This window comes from Eleutherodactylus coqui, chromosome 13, assembly GCF_035609145.1.
Source record: "Eleutherodactylus coqui strain aEleCoq1 chromosome 13, aEleCoq1.hap1, whole genome shotgun sequence".
In the NCBI taxonomy this organism is placed as follows: domain Eukaryota; kingdom Metazoa; phylum Chordata; class Amphibia; order Anura; family Eleutherodactylidae; genus Eleutherodactylus; species Eleutherodactylus coqui.
Window position 1 is genome coordinate 61,644,331 of NC_089849.1, and position 16,595 is coordinate 61,660,925.

General features: G+C 43.7%; 1 protein-coding gene across 1 annotated transcript in view; it reads left to right on the forward strand.

The window, feature by feature from the left end:
• MEOX1 (mesenchyme homeobox 1) overlaps positions 1 to 11,592 on the forward strand; it is a 69,304-nt gene extending 57,712 nt beyond the window's left edge. The window contains exons 2-3 of the mRNA XM_066586555.1: positions 5,446 to 5,618; positions 10,822 to 11,592. Coding sequence (XP_066442652.1) covers positions 5,446 to 5,618; positions 10,822 to 10,944 — 296 coding nt within the window. The 3' untranslated portion in view covers positions 10,945 to 11,592. The remainder of the gene's footprint in view (positions 1 to 5,445; positions 5,619 to 10,821) is intronic.
• Positions 11,593 to 16,595: the final 5,003 nt, after the last annotated feature.

Consider the following 16,595-nt stretch of genomic DNA (forward strand, 5'->3'; position numbering starts at 1 on the left):
ATGGGCTGATCCTCAGGTCCATGACTTCGGTAGTCTGTGGCTGCCCCATTTCCTTCAGGGCCAACCGTTGACATATCGTCATGTTTCAGGTCGTCTTCCGAGTCAATGTCCAACCATTCACCACTGTCTTTTGACCCATCCTCGCTACCAATGACGCTGCCTTCAAAATCTGAGGCATCTCCAACTTTAAAATCACTGTCATCTGAGCTATCATACTCCAAAAAACTCTTCCGGGCCCCCAAATATTGTAAGGTTCCTGTAGCCCGGCGAGAATCCAGGATCTCCTGGGCCTCGTATTCAACTTCATCACGGACCGGGGTGGGCGGCGGGGGACCGGAGGTGGGCATCACCGAAGGGACAACAGGTTTCGACACAGACTTATGGAACCCCCTGCGACCCCTCCTTTTGCGATTTCCAGAGGACCGGTACCCCTTCTGTCCCGCCCTGTACGGCTCAACCACCGACAGACTCTCCTCACAACGCAACTGCATACGAGACCCCACCCCTTTCTTCCGTCCCCCCTGCAGGGCATCGGTGGCGACATCAGCAGCAGGGCAGGCGGACGGGGTGTGAAGGTAAGTGGGACCTCGGGGACTGAGTGCGGTCTCGACTGAGCAGGGAGGATGGGAAGCGCGATGGCTATGGCAGAACGGGCCCCACTGGGTTAGCTCCCCAGTGGCCCAATCGAATTGGGGGTTATGCAACGCCAGCCACGGCATCCCTAGTACCATGTCTACCGACATTTTCTCCATTACCAGGAATGATAGACCTTCCGAATGGCGACCCCCCACAGTGAGTTGTAACACTGGGGTCCTCCATCGTACCAAGCCCGAAGCCAGAGGAGTAGCATCAATGCTAGCAAAACGAATTGGCGTCTTCAGCGCCAAAAATTCCGCCCTCAGGGGCTCAACAAGACGCATGCTTACCAGGTTAGCGGCTGCTCCGGAATCAATAAATGCCTGCCCTAGGCGGGAGAAGTTCCGGAATCTAACCTGGCAGGGTATTAGAAGTCTAGGACGTACCTGTGGTCCTAGGCGACCCTCCCTGCAATCGCCTAGGACTGGGAGTCTTTCTGCCGATTCGGACTGTGGGCGCTGAGGCCTCAGGGGGCAGGTTATCACCCGATGTCCAGCTTTCCCGCAGTAGAGGCAGAGATGATGCAATAACCGAACTCGGCGTCGCTCCTTGGGGTCCAGCGGGTCCAGTTCCATAGGTTCGGGAACAGAGACTGGTACGGAAGAGGAAGGAACCGGACAAACGACCTCCCTGACTCTACTGGTCTGCCTGTCCTGCTTCCCAGCCCTGAGCCTCCTATCTGCCTTCACCGCTAGCTCCATGGCCTCCTTTAAGGACCCGGGAATGGGATGGGAGATCAACAGCTCTTTGACCGCGTCCGAGAGACCCTGCAGAAAAACGTCCTTCAGGGCACTCTCGTTCCATGCAGTGTCGCCCGCATAGCGTCTGAAACTGGAGCAATAATCCTCCACACAAAGCGACCCCTGATGCAGCGCCAGCAACCGTGAAACCGCCAACCCCACTCGGTCCGGCTCATCGAAGATGCCCCCGAGTTCCTGAAAAAAGGAGTCCACCGACTGCAGGGAGGGGGAACCCTCGGGAATAGAAAAGGCCCAAGTCTGGGCAGAGCCCCGCAGCAGGGACATTATAAGCCCGACCCTCTGGGCCTCTGAGCCCGAAGAACGGGGACGCATCCGAAAAAACAGGCGACACGCCTGTTGAAAAACGAAAAACTTGTTCCTCTCCCCAGAGAACACCTCGGGGAGAGGGCACTTGGGTTCGGGACTGGTAAAGGCGTTCTGCCCCTGCGACAACGCCCACTGCTCCTGGGCCACCATGCGAGCTGACAAATCCCGGATCACCGGCACCAGGTCTTGCAGCTGGTTTGCAAGGGCGCTGATCGCCGCCATGAAAAAAAAGGTATTTTAAGGGCCAGTTATTATGTTACGGCACTCTGCCCCCCGAGCGCCAGTTGGGGTGCCCTGATCTCCTGCACCCCACTGTCCCTGCCTACTTGCCTCGGCCCTGGCTAACCCCAGGCGGACAACTGGGCGGCAGTCCCTGCACTGGCTAGGGACCTGGCGACTGCCTAGCTGGAACTACTAACAGGGGACAGAGTGCCGACAGAAGAGGCAGGTGTAACAAACCAACAAAACTTACAAGTACAAGCAGGGCTGGAGATGGAGCTCACAGGCAGATAGACAGGACCCGAATAGCAACTAGTGCTGACTGGGACAGACCAGACTAGGGGCTAACAGGACCAACAGAAACAGGCTGAGAAAGGATAGCAGGGCTGACAGACAACTAGTGACTGGCTGAGGTAAACTGCAGACAGACTGACTAGCTGAAAGCAGAACCAATAACTGGCAGTGAGCTCACATCACTGCCAGTCTCTTAACCACAAGGTTCCGCCCCCGGGCGGAGAGTGGGAGGAGGCAACTCCACCCACTGCTGTATAAGACGAACGGAGGAGTGCGGGCGGCACCCTACGGGTGGACACGCCCATGCCGCCGCCCACCGGCCGTCCCAAGCTGCTGGGATAACCTCGACACAGGGCTCCAGGCTGCTGGAGCCGACGCCGGAGCGACGCGCGCCGACTGCGGGATCCCGTGCCGCGCTGTATGGTAACACCCCCTTTCCCTTCTCTCCTCCTGTAACATATATATATAGGTTTCCATCATGTACCCCTCTCCCTTCTCTCCTCCTGTAACATATATAAAGGTTTCCATCATGTCCCCCTCTCCCTTCTTTCCCCCTGTAACATATATAACGATTTGCATCATGTCCCCCCTCTCCCTTCTCTTCTCCTGTAACATATATGAAGGTTTCCATCATGTCCCCCTCTCTCTTCTCTTCTCCTGTAACATACATAAAGGTTTCAATCATGTCCCCCTCTCCCTTCTTTCCCCCTGTAACATATATAACGATTTCCATCATGTCCCCCCTCTCTCTTCTCTTCTCCTGTAACATATATAAAGGTTTCCATCATGTCCTCCTCTCCCTTCTCTCCTCCTGTCACATATATAAAGGTTTCCATCATGTCCCCCTCTCCCTTCTCTCCCACTGTAACATATATAAAGGTTTCCATCATGTCCCTCTCTCCCATCTCTCCTCCTGTAACATATATAAAGGTTTCCATCATGTTCCCCCTTTCCCTTCTCTCCTCCTGTAACATATATAAAGGTTTCCATCATGTCCCCCTCTCCCTTCTCTCCCACTGTAACATATATAAAGGTTTCCATCATGTCCCTCTCTCCCATCTCTCCTCCTGTAACATATATAAAGGTTTCCATCATGTTCCCCCTTTCCCTTCTCTCCTCCTGTAACATATATATATATAGGTTTCCATCATGTACCCCTCTCCCTTCTCTCCTCCTGTAACATATATAAAGGTTTCCATCATGTCCCCCTCTCCCTTCTTTCCCCCTGTAACATATATAACGATTTGCATCATGTCCCCCCTCTCCCTTCTCTTCTCCTGTAACATATATAAAGATTTCCATCATGTCCCCCTGTCTCTTCTTTCCCCCTGTAACATATATAACGATTTCCATCATGTCCCCCTCTCTCTTCTCTTCTCCTGTAACATATATAAAGGTTTCCATCATGTCCTCCTCTCTCTTCTCTTCTCCTGTAACATATATAAAGGTTTCCATCATGTCCTCCCTCTCCCATCTCTCCTCCTGTAACATATATAAAGGTTTCCATCATGTCCCTCTCTACCATCTCTCCTCCTGTAACATATATAAAGGTTTCCATCATGTCCTCCTCTCCCTTCTCTCCTCTTGTAACATATATAAAGGTTTCCATCATGTTCCCCCTTTCCCTTCTCTCCTCCTGTAACATATATAAAGGTTTCCATCATGTCCCCCTCTCCCTTCTCTCCTCCTGTAACATATATAAAGGTTTCCATCATGTCCTCCTCTCCCTTCTCTCCTCCTGTAACATATATAAAGGTTTCCATCATGTCCCCCTCTCCCTTCTTTCCCCCTGTAACATATATAAAGACTTCCATCATGTCCCCCTCTCTCTTCTTTCCCCCTGTATCATATATATAATGGTTCCCATCATGCCCCTCTCTCCCATCTCTCCGGTAACATGTATAAAGGTTTCCATCATGTCCCATCATTCTGCCTTCGCCCTACTCACCTCCAGGTTATGCAGTTACATTCTTTACGTCTTTTGTGAAATGTTTTGTTCTTGAGACCTTCCACTATTTTTATAGTTTTTTGGACTTTCTACTGTACTCACAATACTCCAGAGTGCTGTACAGCCGAATCACAATCTCCCTCTTTCTGCTGGTTATACCTCTCGTTGTGCACTTGAGCATGCTGCTTGCTTTCTTTGCTGCTTGACCCCACTGTGGACACATTTTGAGGCTGTCAGAAATCAGAACCCCTAAATCCTTCTCTTCTGAAGTCCTAAGTCTAATTCCATACTCATTGCAAGGATTTCTTCTCCCTACGCGTATTATTCTACATTTTGAAACCTTAAACTGCAGTTTCCAGTGTCTTGACCATTTATCCTGTAAGGTTAAATCCACTTTCAAGACACTATCAGGAGTATTAACTCTATTTCACACTTTTGCATCAACAGCAAATAGACATTCTGGTGACATTAAATTAGCCCCAGGATAGAAGATAACTAGCTCATTAGTGGGGTTTCGACTGCTGGGACTCCCACTGATTGCTAGAACAGGGGTCCAAATGTCCCCCAAGAGACTGGCAAAGGTAATAAAGCGACAGCGTGCATGTTCGGCCACCACTCCATTCATTTCAATGAGAGTGCTGGGGATTTTAGAGTGCTTGAACTCATCTATTTTCATGCTCGCATTGCATCGCTGCAAGCAAAAAAATTGTTCACGTGAATTAACACATTGAAATAAATGTGTTATTAACAGGTGCGCGTTCCATCTATATCGCTATCGGACAGAACTCGCATGTGAATATCGACTGAGTGAATGCACCCTTAATGGCTATTGCAGTCTCAGAATTATTCAACTCCCTGAATATCAGGTGCAAATCAGGTGTTGCCTCAAGCACACCTGATATAATTAATCAAGGGCTTCATTAGTTGCATCAGGTGTGCTTGAGATAAAACACAAGTACCTGGACTGGCTAATATTCCTAATATATTGTACACATGCTAACAGATCTGAAGCAGAGCTGTGCTGGAGAAATTCAGTTCCTTACTGCCTGTCTCAGCTGCCTGTGATACTCTGACGTCTGTCCTTAATAGAAAAATTACAGACCACCGTAGATGGTTTATTGTTTCTTTAGTTTCCAAAAATTTCTCAGCTGCTTCATGGACCATCTTACTCAAGATTTAAAGTTATGACTCATTCACTATTATAGCAGTTTATTAATGCAGTTTAACCCGTCTACCAAATATTATAGTTTCTTACGGGTCCTTTTAATTTCTCTTTTACAGAAAATGGAGATTCGGTCACTAAACCAGAAACAAACAGCAAAGCCAGAAAAGAAAGAACAGCTTTCACCAAAGAGCAGCTCAGGGAGCTGGAAGCTGAATTTGCTCATCATAATTACCTGACCAGACTTCGAAGATACGAGATAGCTGTGAACCTCGATCTCACTGAAAGACAGGTATGTCCAATCTGGGGGCTTCTTAGCTGGATCACATGGTGGATCACTCTACTATCGATATGAATCAGTTCAAGTACTTTCATATTGGTTCTCTAGAAGCTTACTGTCAAGGCCAGCAGAAGCTGTATACAGCTCTATGTAGATGGGACCTCCCGTTCAGGTTACGGGCTGCAATTTCTGGTGGAATATGGGATTGATTAAACACAAGGTATACTTTAACCCCTTAAGGGCCAGCCACTTAAATTTTTTTAAAACTCCATTTTTTTCATTAACTGAGTAGTATGAGGGCTTGTTTTTTGTGGGACAAGTTGTTTATTTAAATGCTATCATTGAATGTAGCATACAGTGCATTGAAAAACATTTCTAAGTGGGATGAAATGAAAATAAAAATTCTTTGGGGGGGGGGGTTGCTTTTATGACCTTTACATTGTGGTAAAAAATAGTATGTTAACTTTATTCTGCAGGATAGTATGATTACAGCGATACCAAATTTGCAGAGCTCATATAGAGACAGGCTCACCCGCTTCATTAATAGGTTTCAACTCCATTATAAATCCTTGCTTGAAAAAAGCGCTGGCCTTCACAGAGGTATACAGAGTAGATGAAGGATATTCCAGCACAGGGATAAAATTCAAAGAACTGTTATTTCATATTTTTTCATAAAATATTAAAAATGATCGGAAAACCCAATATTCATACATTTAATTCAACGGGCTTTGCACTAACAGTTTTTGCTCATGGCATAATATACAACGGTGTGATTAAAGAATAAATAAAAACAAAGAGCCAATCAAATTGATGTATGGAAAACCATCCACTTTAGATATCAACCCTTAGTAATCCAAGAGAAAATGCAAAAAAATGATTAGGTTTCCCAATTACAAACATAATCTACATTTTTGATTGTGACAAATAAATAATATGCATTTAAAGGTAGCAAAAAATATTTTACTCATACAAATCGAAACAAATCTAATGAATTTATATAGGTTTTATAGGCCATTTATATACTTTTTATTATGTTTTGCTACTTAAAAATATATATATATATATAAAAGTAAAAATATGCTTTTTGTCACCCCATTTTGACCCTCATAATTTTTTTATTCTTCCAGTGGTGGAGCTTGATGACAGCTTGCTTTTACCAATCTGAGATTGTTTTTTGATGGTAGTAATGTGGGGTGCATACTACTGTTTGATCACTTTTTCTTGAATCTTTTTTTTTGAGTAGCAGGGTGACAAAGAAAGCACAATTCTGGCACATCATTAACTGTGTATGATAAGTAATACAATCATTTGATATTTTGAACTTTTACACATGCAGTGATACCAAAAATGCTAATTCTTTATTGTTTACATTTTTACTGGAAACTGGAAAAGGTTTTTTTTTAACTTTAATTATATTTTCTTTCTTCCAGTATTTATTTATTTTTAAGCTTAAATTTCCTTTGAAGTCCCCATAGAGAACTTAAACTTGTGATCATCTACTCTCTGTTACAATATACTGCAATACATCAGTATTGCATCATATTGTACTTTTGATAAAAACCTATTAAGCCATGCCACAGGCAGGACTCAATACACTGAAATACATGGCAGCCCCGAGAGCCTTCATAGGGCCCCAGGATATCATAGCAATCCAATAATACAATCCCAATATGTCAGGCTAGCTGCCTAGATGCCATGGTCAGCATTGACCATGGCACTTAAGCAGTTAAACAGCTGCAATCAGAGTTATCTCCGATCATCGCTGTTGCTGGTGGTTGTCCTTTCTATAACTGCCCTTGTGGCCCTTGATGAATATATTTATCATAGGTTGTTAAAGGATTAAGCCAAATGGTCCCAGCACTTAGTACATGAACCAACTTCACTGTCTGTCTTTTTACTTATATATTCTTTTTTATTAAATTTTTTCCTGCATAGAAAAATGGCATTGCCTAAGTCAATAAGATCATCACATAAACATTACATTAAGTCATTTTGGGGCCTATTTACTATTTAAACTGGAAGTTTTCTAACACAGATTACACCAGAAAACTGTCTACTTTGCGACATATTTACTATGTGTTTTTAGACACTTCCATTTTTTTCCAACTTGTCTGGAAAACGGGCATGGTCCAAATTGCTCCTAAAATTGTGCCATGAATTGTCTCAAAAATTTGCCGCAGTTTTGGCATAAGTTAAGACTAATATATAGTCTAAACTTAGACTAGACAGTTTTAAAATACAGATTTATCATTCAGCAGATCCACTATGATAAATTTGGCACATTTTAAGACTGTCTGTCTAACTTTAAGACAGTATTTACAAATTAGCCACCTTGTGATGGGATCCAACAATATTAAATGTCCTTCTCAATCCTCCTCCACCCTAAATAATAGTAGAGGCACAGAAAGAGAGAAAGAAAAGAAAATTCTGATAAATTAGGCTAACATAATTTCCTAATGTATTCCAAATCCCCCCATCAATCCACATTTTCCAATCACTCCGGAGCATTTAGACTTTTTTTGCTCAATATAATGATTTTTTTCTATCCCTTAAGTTTATTTAAATAATTAATCCAAAATGTTTTAGAGGTATGGTCCCAGGACATTCATGTAAGAGCAACAATTTTTGTAAAATTTTTTACCCACAGACAAACAATAAGAGATTCCAGATAATAGTACTAAAAAAAATCTATTAAATTCTAAATTTTATCCCAGAAGGACTGGAGGTGAATACAATTCCACGACATGAGCATATAATCTCATTTCATCCTGCTTACATACTAGTGCAGTGGGCTGGACATTGTCAATAGCAGACAAGGAAAAAATTGCTGGTGTTGGCTTCATTCCCATTGAAATCAATGGGAGATTCGTGCTGATACAGCATTTCCTGCTCCTCCACTGGTCATGACATCACACCCAACCCTGACAACTTATGTCTGATGCACTGGACAGTGAGCAAGATGATCTACTGATACATGGGGTCTCGAGTGGCGGACTTCTGTCCATCAACTACTGATGACCTATCCACAAAAACAGGCAGACAATCCCGTTAAACCCTTAAGGACCAATTGTGGTAAACATATGGTGCTTGATCCTAGGCTTTAATACTGGCCAATAGTAGAGTTATGGCACAGGATTGAAGTTTCTGCTTGTGCAATCAAGCAGGAGCAAGTCTTGTCCTCAGCTGTCTTACACAGCCGAGGACCCAGAGGAGAAGGGAGAAGCATTTTTACTGCTCCTGCTTTCTCCTTTCCAGGCTACAAGTGTTAGTTCTGCTATGTAACCCGGCAGTCATGTGATCGCCGGGTACCCTCTGTCACAGCAGAGATGCTGAGTCCTAGCAGACTCTGATCAGCTCTGCCAGTGGCTACTGACACACTAAGGGGATGTTTTTCCCTGTAGCTTGGACTCTTATGGATGCCCCAGCTCCAGAGGAAAAGTGTGAGATTAAAAATAAAAATGACTACGTAAATGACCCTCAAAGATCTTATATAGACATAGATGGCAAAAAATTACAGAATAAAATAAAAATATATACATAAATAAGAAAATGACCCAAAACTGTCACCACATGTGCCCTGTAATCCGAGATTATACAAATTATATACCGAACGTCCAAAACAAAATGAGGATCCCATTCCTCTACTTTATTTTAGCGTAAAATATTATTTTAAAAATAAACACTACCTATTAAAAAAAATCTTTTCTTTTTAGCGTTTTTTCCCTTGAGGGCTCCTACGCACTTGCATTTTTTTTTAACACTACTATATCGCTGCATTTTTTTTTAACACTATTGTCAACGGGACTTTAAAACACATGTTAAAAACACAATGCAAGTTTGTGCTTTGTGATTTTTGTGCGATGTGTTTTTAACATTAGAAAATCCCATTGACAATCGCGTTAAAAAAAACTCAAATGGGTAGGAGCCCTGATAAAGCTAAAAAGCAGAAAGAAAAAAGCCATGTGATGGTGAAAAAATGCAGCAAAAATAATTTTGGTAGATGAAGAAAAAAATAGGGCAGTAAAACCACCATATGGGTAAAAAGTGTCTGGTCGTTTAGGGTTAAAACACCCCGATCCCTAAGAGGTTAAGCTTGAGAGGAGTGAAATACTGTCTATGCACAAGAAAAACTAGTGAAATCCATGAGCAGATCAGAATTGAATGGTTTAAGAATACTGGTAAATATTCTAAAAAATGTCACCAACCCTTACTTATATAATTGATTTCAGTGGAGCCATGACAACGATTAGGATGGCTTTGCTAAAGGAGGATGATGCATAGGAAATACCCAAGAAATATACCAGCAATTTCCTCTATTGATCTCCTTATTTCTTTGATCCTATTTTATCTGATAATGCAATTTAAACTTAGAAACAGATAAACAAATCTTCTCCATGTGTCTCAGGAGATCAGCCATGCCCCTTCCCTCCTCACTGTACAGTGGTAAGCTGCAAAATAACTCCCTGCAGCAGGAGCCCCCCCCCCCCCCCCTTCTGTTCTCTCAGCAGTAGAACAAAAAGATTGTTAAGCCCCACCTCTTTGCCAAGCACCAACTCCCAGCTGGCCACCAGTCCAAAATGGAGTACATCCGCAGTAGGTCAAATCCTAGGTTTTCTGCATGGTTACAATGAGACTGTTTATTTCAGCAAACAGTGAGGGGAACTATAATTCTTGTCTACTTTTACAGTTTATTTCTAGGTTTAGTTTTCCTTTAAGGTGTTCTAGCTCACAGATCTTCATTGATATTATTTTCTATCTCAGCAATATATAAGAAAACAGGATCAGAAAATCTATTCAAAGGGATTGACTTAAATAGATCATCCAGTCTCTTGAGCAAGTCATACCGTACAGTAACCACTGAAGGGGACATATGGTATTTCATGGTACCCATTCAACTGATACATAGTCCTACTATGTCTGCCGTAGCAAGAGTCCCTCATTGCTGAGGCTCTCTATTGCAGTTAAGAGACAGGGCTCCCTAGCATGGATCCATTCAATGTTGCCCGTATGTCCTAATAGGGCTTATGTATAAGGATTATCCAAATATGACAACCCCTCTAAGCATACTCAGCAGCACCAAACGTGGGTTGAGTGGCCAATATCATAAGGGAAAGCACACTTGTCATACCAAGAGTGGGGCAGACAGTATATTGGAGCTGGTCCTGAAAATACCTGAGACTGTCTTTGTGTTGAGATATTTGTTTTGCTCTTGCAGGTTAAAGTTTGGTTCCAAAACCGAAGAATGAAGTGGAAACGTGTGAAAGGTGGACAACCAGTGTCTCCAAATGATCAAGATGCAGATGACTTAGACTCTACAGCATCTCCCAGCTCTGAATAGCATAGCTCCGCCATGCTCAGTGAACTTTATTATCTCCTACTCTCACAAGACATTGCTCCATTCTTGGTCGTCTTGGTTTTCCAACGTTCTATCATACTGGTTAACCCAACTAGTATGTTTTTACTATCTTGCCCTTGCAGATACACTTATATGTTTCACAATTGTCGAATCGGATAGGATACTGGAACTTGGATTCTGCATCATCCAACTATTCAATGTTTTGACAATCATAAAAGTTCGCCGACTTGTTGTAAGATATTAATGAAGCTGTCTCAGACATCTTTGTATACAGAAAATGTATATTGTAATTGCTATTGTAATAATATTTTTTTACTACTTTCCCTCAAGGCTCCTTTATCCCAAGGAAGATGAAAGTGCATCAAAAACCAACCCATACCATGACTCTACTTCCGTTAGATCTCACTTTGCAATTTCTTTGTCTTTCTTAATGTACAAACAAGCATTCATCTCATATTGTTTAACTGTTCAGCTGAATAAAGTGCCAGGATAATTCCGTAATTTTTTGTTTTACCCTTGAGACAGTTAATTGTTTATGTTGTTTTTTTACATTGTTTTTTAATTGCATTCAAGTGCAAGAAATATTGTGTAAAGCTTCTCTTTTATTACAAGTTTTTATTAATAAAATGTGCCGTTTGCAAAGTAGTTGTAATAATTTATTTATAAAAATACTGTAATCTGTGGCTGAACTTGAGTCATGATGAGATGGAATACACAAACTCATAGACATTAAGAGGCATGCCATACCACTATAAGGTCAAATGCCCATGGCCGGGTTGGATTCCGACTGCAAAATCTCACAGCGGAATCAGACCCTGTGCCCCAGCATTGACCCCACCGCTTACCTGTCTTGTCTTCTCTCTCTGTTTTGCGGATCTACCGCAACTCGCGGCAGAACGGACAGCTTCCATTGATTGCCATGCAAGCCTAGCACTAGAATAGGACATCCTGCCATTTTCCCCCACGAGCGGAAAATCACAGTTGATTTCTGCTTGTGGCCACGGAAAAGCATTTTCCTTGCATGTCCTATTGACAATATTTGCTGTGGGATTTGGAGGCGAACGCGCGCTCCGGATCCTACAGTGCAAATACGGACGTGGGCAGTCGGCCTAACAACAGCTAATATTTAATGATTTCCTTTTTGAGGATGGTAGGGCGATATACTTTACATGATTGCTGCCATTACTCACTATGCATGATTTCTTCTTCTCTCAGGTACATATAGTTAATGCAATACAGGATTGTGACACTTTGGAAAAGATCCAGTATAAGGGCTCACACCCACTGGCGTTTTTTTCTCCACTGCGTTGCGAGAGTAAAGGTAAAGTCTCAAGAGTGCAGTGCGAGAAAACAAACGGCATCACGCCGGGATATCGCCAGTCTTTTCAATGGGGCCAGCAGCAGCAGCGCTAGCCCCATTAAAAAGAGATAGAGAATGCCACGGACTTCTGTCACAGCTGTGGAAGGAATCCTCTTCCATAGCTGTGACAGCTGTGGCAGAAGTCCGCGGCATGCTATCCCATTGCTTTCAATGGGATCGGCACTGCTGCCGATCACATTGAAAGCACTGCTTTCTGGCAAGCCCCGCAGTATGATTATCGGGAAAGGGCTTGAAATATAAGCCCTTCCCCGATAATCATCAGTAAGTGGTAAAAATATATTTTTTAAAATTACTCACCTCTCCTGCGCTCGGACGCGTCCTCCAGCTGGCTCTCCTGCACTGCTGTTAAGCTCTTTCAGCAGGCGGGGATTTAAAAATCCCCGCCTCCTGAAAGGGCTGTGCTGATTGGCTGAGGGCTCAGCCAATAGCAGCTAGTGCTTAGCTATTGGCTGAGCGCTCAGCCACTGACAGATAGCCTTTAGGTATTCATTCATGAATAGCTATAGCTTAGCTATAACTTAGGAAACTCCTGTCACAGCTGTGGCAGATGTCCGCGGCATTCTCCCTATGTTTTTAATGTTGCTGCCGCTGGCCCCATTGAAAGCACTAGCGATATGCCCGTTCGCTGTGAGGCGCGAGTTTTCCAATGCTCTCGCAGCGCAAGAAAGAAAATATTGCCAGTGGGTGTCCACCCTAACTTGTATTTTATTCATTTATATCTCTACACACTCTGAGCTGAACGGTCCAATGGGCCGTCCTATCAGTGAAAACTACCTCTGTATGTACAGTCATACACATAAAGCTGTCAATCACTGATAAGACCGCCCATTGGACTGTTCAACTCAGAATGAGCAGAGATAAAAAGAAAGAAAGAAAGAAAGAAATCTTGGTATTTGTATAGCGTCAACTTATCCCTTAACACTCTGAGGGCTCAGTCACACGGGCGCTGATCCGCCTGTGTTTCTGTACGATTCTGACCGCTGCACTGCAGGTGTGGACAACTTTCCGCACCGGCCGGTGAAAGAACACATGGCCGGCAATTGAGCTGGTCATTCAGAGAGTTATCCGGACGCTGTGCAGCTGTCTTCTCGTGCAGAAACATGGGCGGATCGGCGCGCGTGTGACTGAGCCCTGCGAAGGCAGCAGAAAGGCAGTCCTAAGCTCACACTCATGACCTGAAGGTTGCTAGTACCCAGCTTGCTGGGGGGGGTAATAACTAAATCACTTGAATATATAAATAATGAAGCAGTGTGTATACTCTGTTGCAGGTGAACAAGACTACACAGTGATAGTGGTGTAAGCCTAGGTCTACTAGGCAACTTTGGCCATGACGGGAGTTGTATGACTAAAGATCGCTGTGCAGCACTGCAACATTGCGCTGACATTGAACTCAATATAGTGACAGTGTGAGTAAAGCATTGCCGTGACTGTGATGTTGTGATCCCAAAATATCAAACAAAGTTGGACTTTTTCCGACCATGACATCACAATCACAGCAACCCGCAGCTGCCTATTACTCCATTTAGTTCAACGGCAGTGCAATGTCACAGTGTTAGGCCGCCTGCAGACGAGCAGGTCGGATCCGGCAGTGAGAATTCTCGCCGCGCGATCCGACCCGAGCGCCTGCAGGGACGAGCGCGTACTCACCCGCGCCTGGCAGCCCCAGCTCTTTCATGTGCCGGCGCATGCGCAGACCGGAGCCGGTGGCCGGGTGAGTGCGTGCCCCGCAGAAAATTAGGACATGCGGCGGTTTGTTTGCTGCGCGAGATTTCGCGCGGCCAAACCGCGGCCGTCTGCATAGGAGTGCGTATTGTAATGCACTCCTATGCAAACTTTCAGCGGTGGAAATCCCGCGGCGGGATTTCCGCTCGTGTGCAGGCGGCCTTACACAGAGATCGTTGGTGCCAAAATAGCTATGTAGCCTAAACCTAAAAAAGAGAATACCTCATTGCCAGTGTATGTAAAACTAAGGCCACTACTAGGGCTTCATGGGGCTTTGTGCATCACTTCGCACACATAGAATTCTATCAGTAGTCTCAGCTAGTAATACATGATTGTTATTGGAATGTATAACTGCTATGAACCAGGTCAGTACTAAGGTGTACAAATGCGGCTTATACTTTTATAACATGTAATCTAAAATATATGGATTTTTTCATTGTATAACATAAAGATGTATTATTCTTTATATTTTTCTATCAGTTCTTCATGGATGCTAAAAATTGGTCAGAGTTAGAAAAAAAAAGTATTTTTCTATTCCAGGAACCATGCCACTTTTACCTAAAGGCAGAATCAGGTATTGCAATTCACTATTAGACACAACTCCGAACAGATGCGGTGCTCTTAGGCCTTTGCCCCACAAGTATTCTGGTGGCATTTATGCATCCGTAATACGGACAAGAGACTTGATCTGGACTCTGAGCATCATAGGACAATTTGATGCTCCCAATTCGGGTCTGCAGATCTGCAGTCAGACTGGGATATTCAAACGTATTACAGAAACATAAATGTGTCTGGATTACGCCTGTGTGCCATTGGCTTTAGTCAGATGCTTTAACCCATTAGTGATCGCCAATATGCCCTTTTACCATGATCACTAATAGACTTTATTGTGATGCATGAGCCCTTTTAATAGTTCTGCATCTGAAACCCGGCACGGGATGAGCTGGAGCTTAGATGTTTGATGAGTTGGCTCTTTCAGGGTACCATTTTAACCAGCACACAACTCAGCGGTAACTTACACTCAATCCCTTTGCCACCACTTGTACCATTTCTCAGACACATACCACAGACATGGTTTCCACTTTGAGGTCACATGTGAACATGATCTCTTCTTCCTCCACTCACAGTACAAGTACTTCCAGTCAGGACTTTGACCTAGAACAGCCTTTGATCAGGATACGGGTCCTTGTGATAAAGTTGTTGGCGAAGATACAAGACTCCTATAGGATGGCCGGAATAATACAATAAAGTGGTATTAGAGATGTTTTCACCTCAAGCACAATTACGGCTCAAGTAAAAGAAGCTTATTATGCTTTATTTGCAGGTGCCTGTATGGTTGCTGAGCCTAGTTTTCATATACGCCATGCATTCTTCATCAGGTATTGCATCTAGTGCAAATGGTATGTGCAGGGGCATAACTATAGGGGTTCACCTCTGGGTACATGTAGCAATATTTCAAAACAATTTTGGTACACAAAGGCCAGGGTCTACATGCATCAATAATGGTCTTTCAGGACTCAAATAAAATTAGAGAATGCATCAAAATGAATCAAAAACTATACAGAGTTGATTACTATGTGTTGGCCAGGAATGTGAAGAGCAGCTGTCACACAACTCCAATTCCATGGTGACTGTTTCTGTTTTGCTCCCCAAAACCAGCTATCACGGTGAAATAGTGGGGTTGCCGGACTGTACCATCACTTTGTGTGGTATTGCGATGCAAAATGACCCCGATCAAAGTCTAGAACAGGGAAGGCAGAAATAACTCACAATATACTTGCAGAATAAGCTTGGTGGTAACTAGTGATGAGCAATCAGTGGAATAATCGGTTTGTGTCGGGATTGAGCCAATTTCACCAAAAGCATCATGAATCAGGACGGTTGATTCAGACACCTATTAAAGTTAATGGGAGTAACAATCTGCTTTACTAATTTGCCCTCCAAAAAGTCTCCAATGCAGCCAAGGTCACCCAGCTTGCATAGGAATATAGCCACACATCTGGGGAACACTGTGTTCCTCCCAAAAAATGGCAAACATACAGTAGTATGGGGGTCAATCATAGCATAGGGATGTCACTGAAAACAAAAGAGGGTTTACATAGGGGCTCCTAGATCGTGTGATGATTGTTTTAAAACCAATGTCATCATATTTACAAAGGACAAATTCTACCAGGTGAGCAGAACAGCCGAGCACGGGCCTCCTGCAAGGAAAAGCTGTAGAGCTGCAACTGTTTCTTGTGCTTTAGAAAATTTTTGTTTTGGAAGAAGGAGGAGGAGGATACATGATGGAAGCTGGTGAAGAAGAGCAGCAGCAGTCTCACAACTAGCAACAGCAACTTGAGGGCACAGTGTGGTCTTTGATATAAATCTATGGTCAGTCATATGTGACTAAAAATTGTCAGCATGATAACTGATTAGTGGAATCTGCCATGGTAGTGCAGAAGTCCGGTGAAATCCATGCCTGGTTCATCTTTATAAACCTCAGGTGATCCACATTGTCTGTGGAAAGGCGGATACGTCTGTCAGTTAT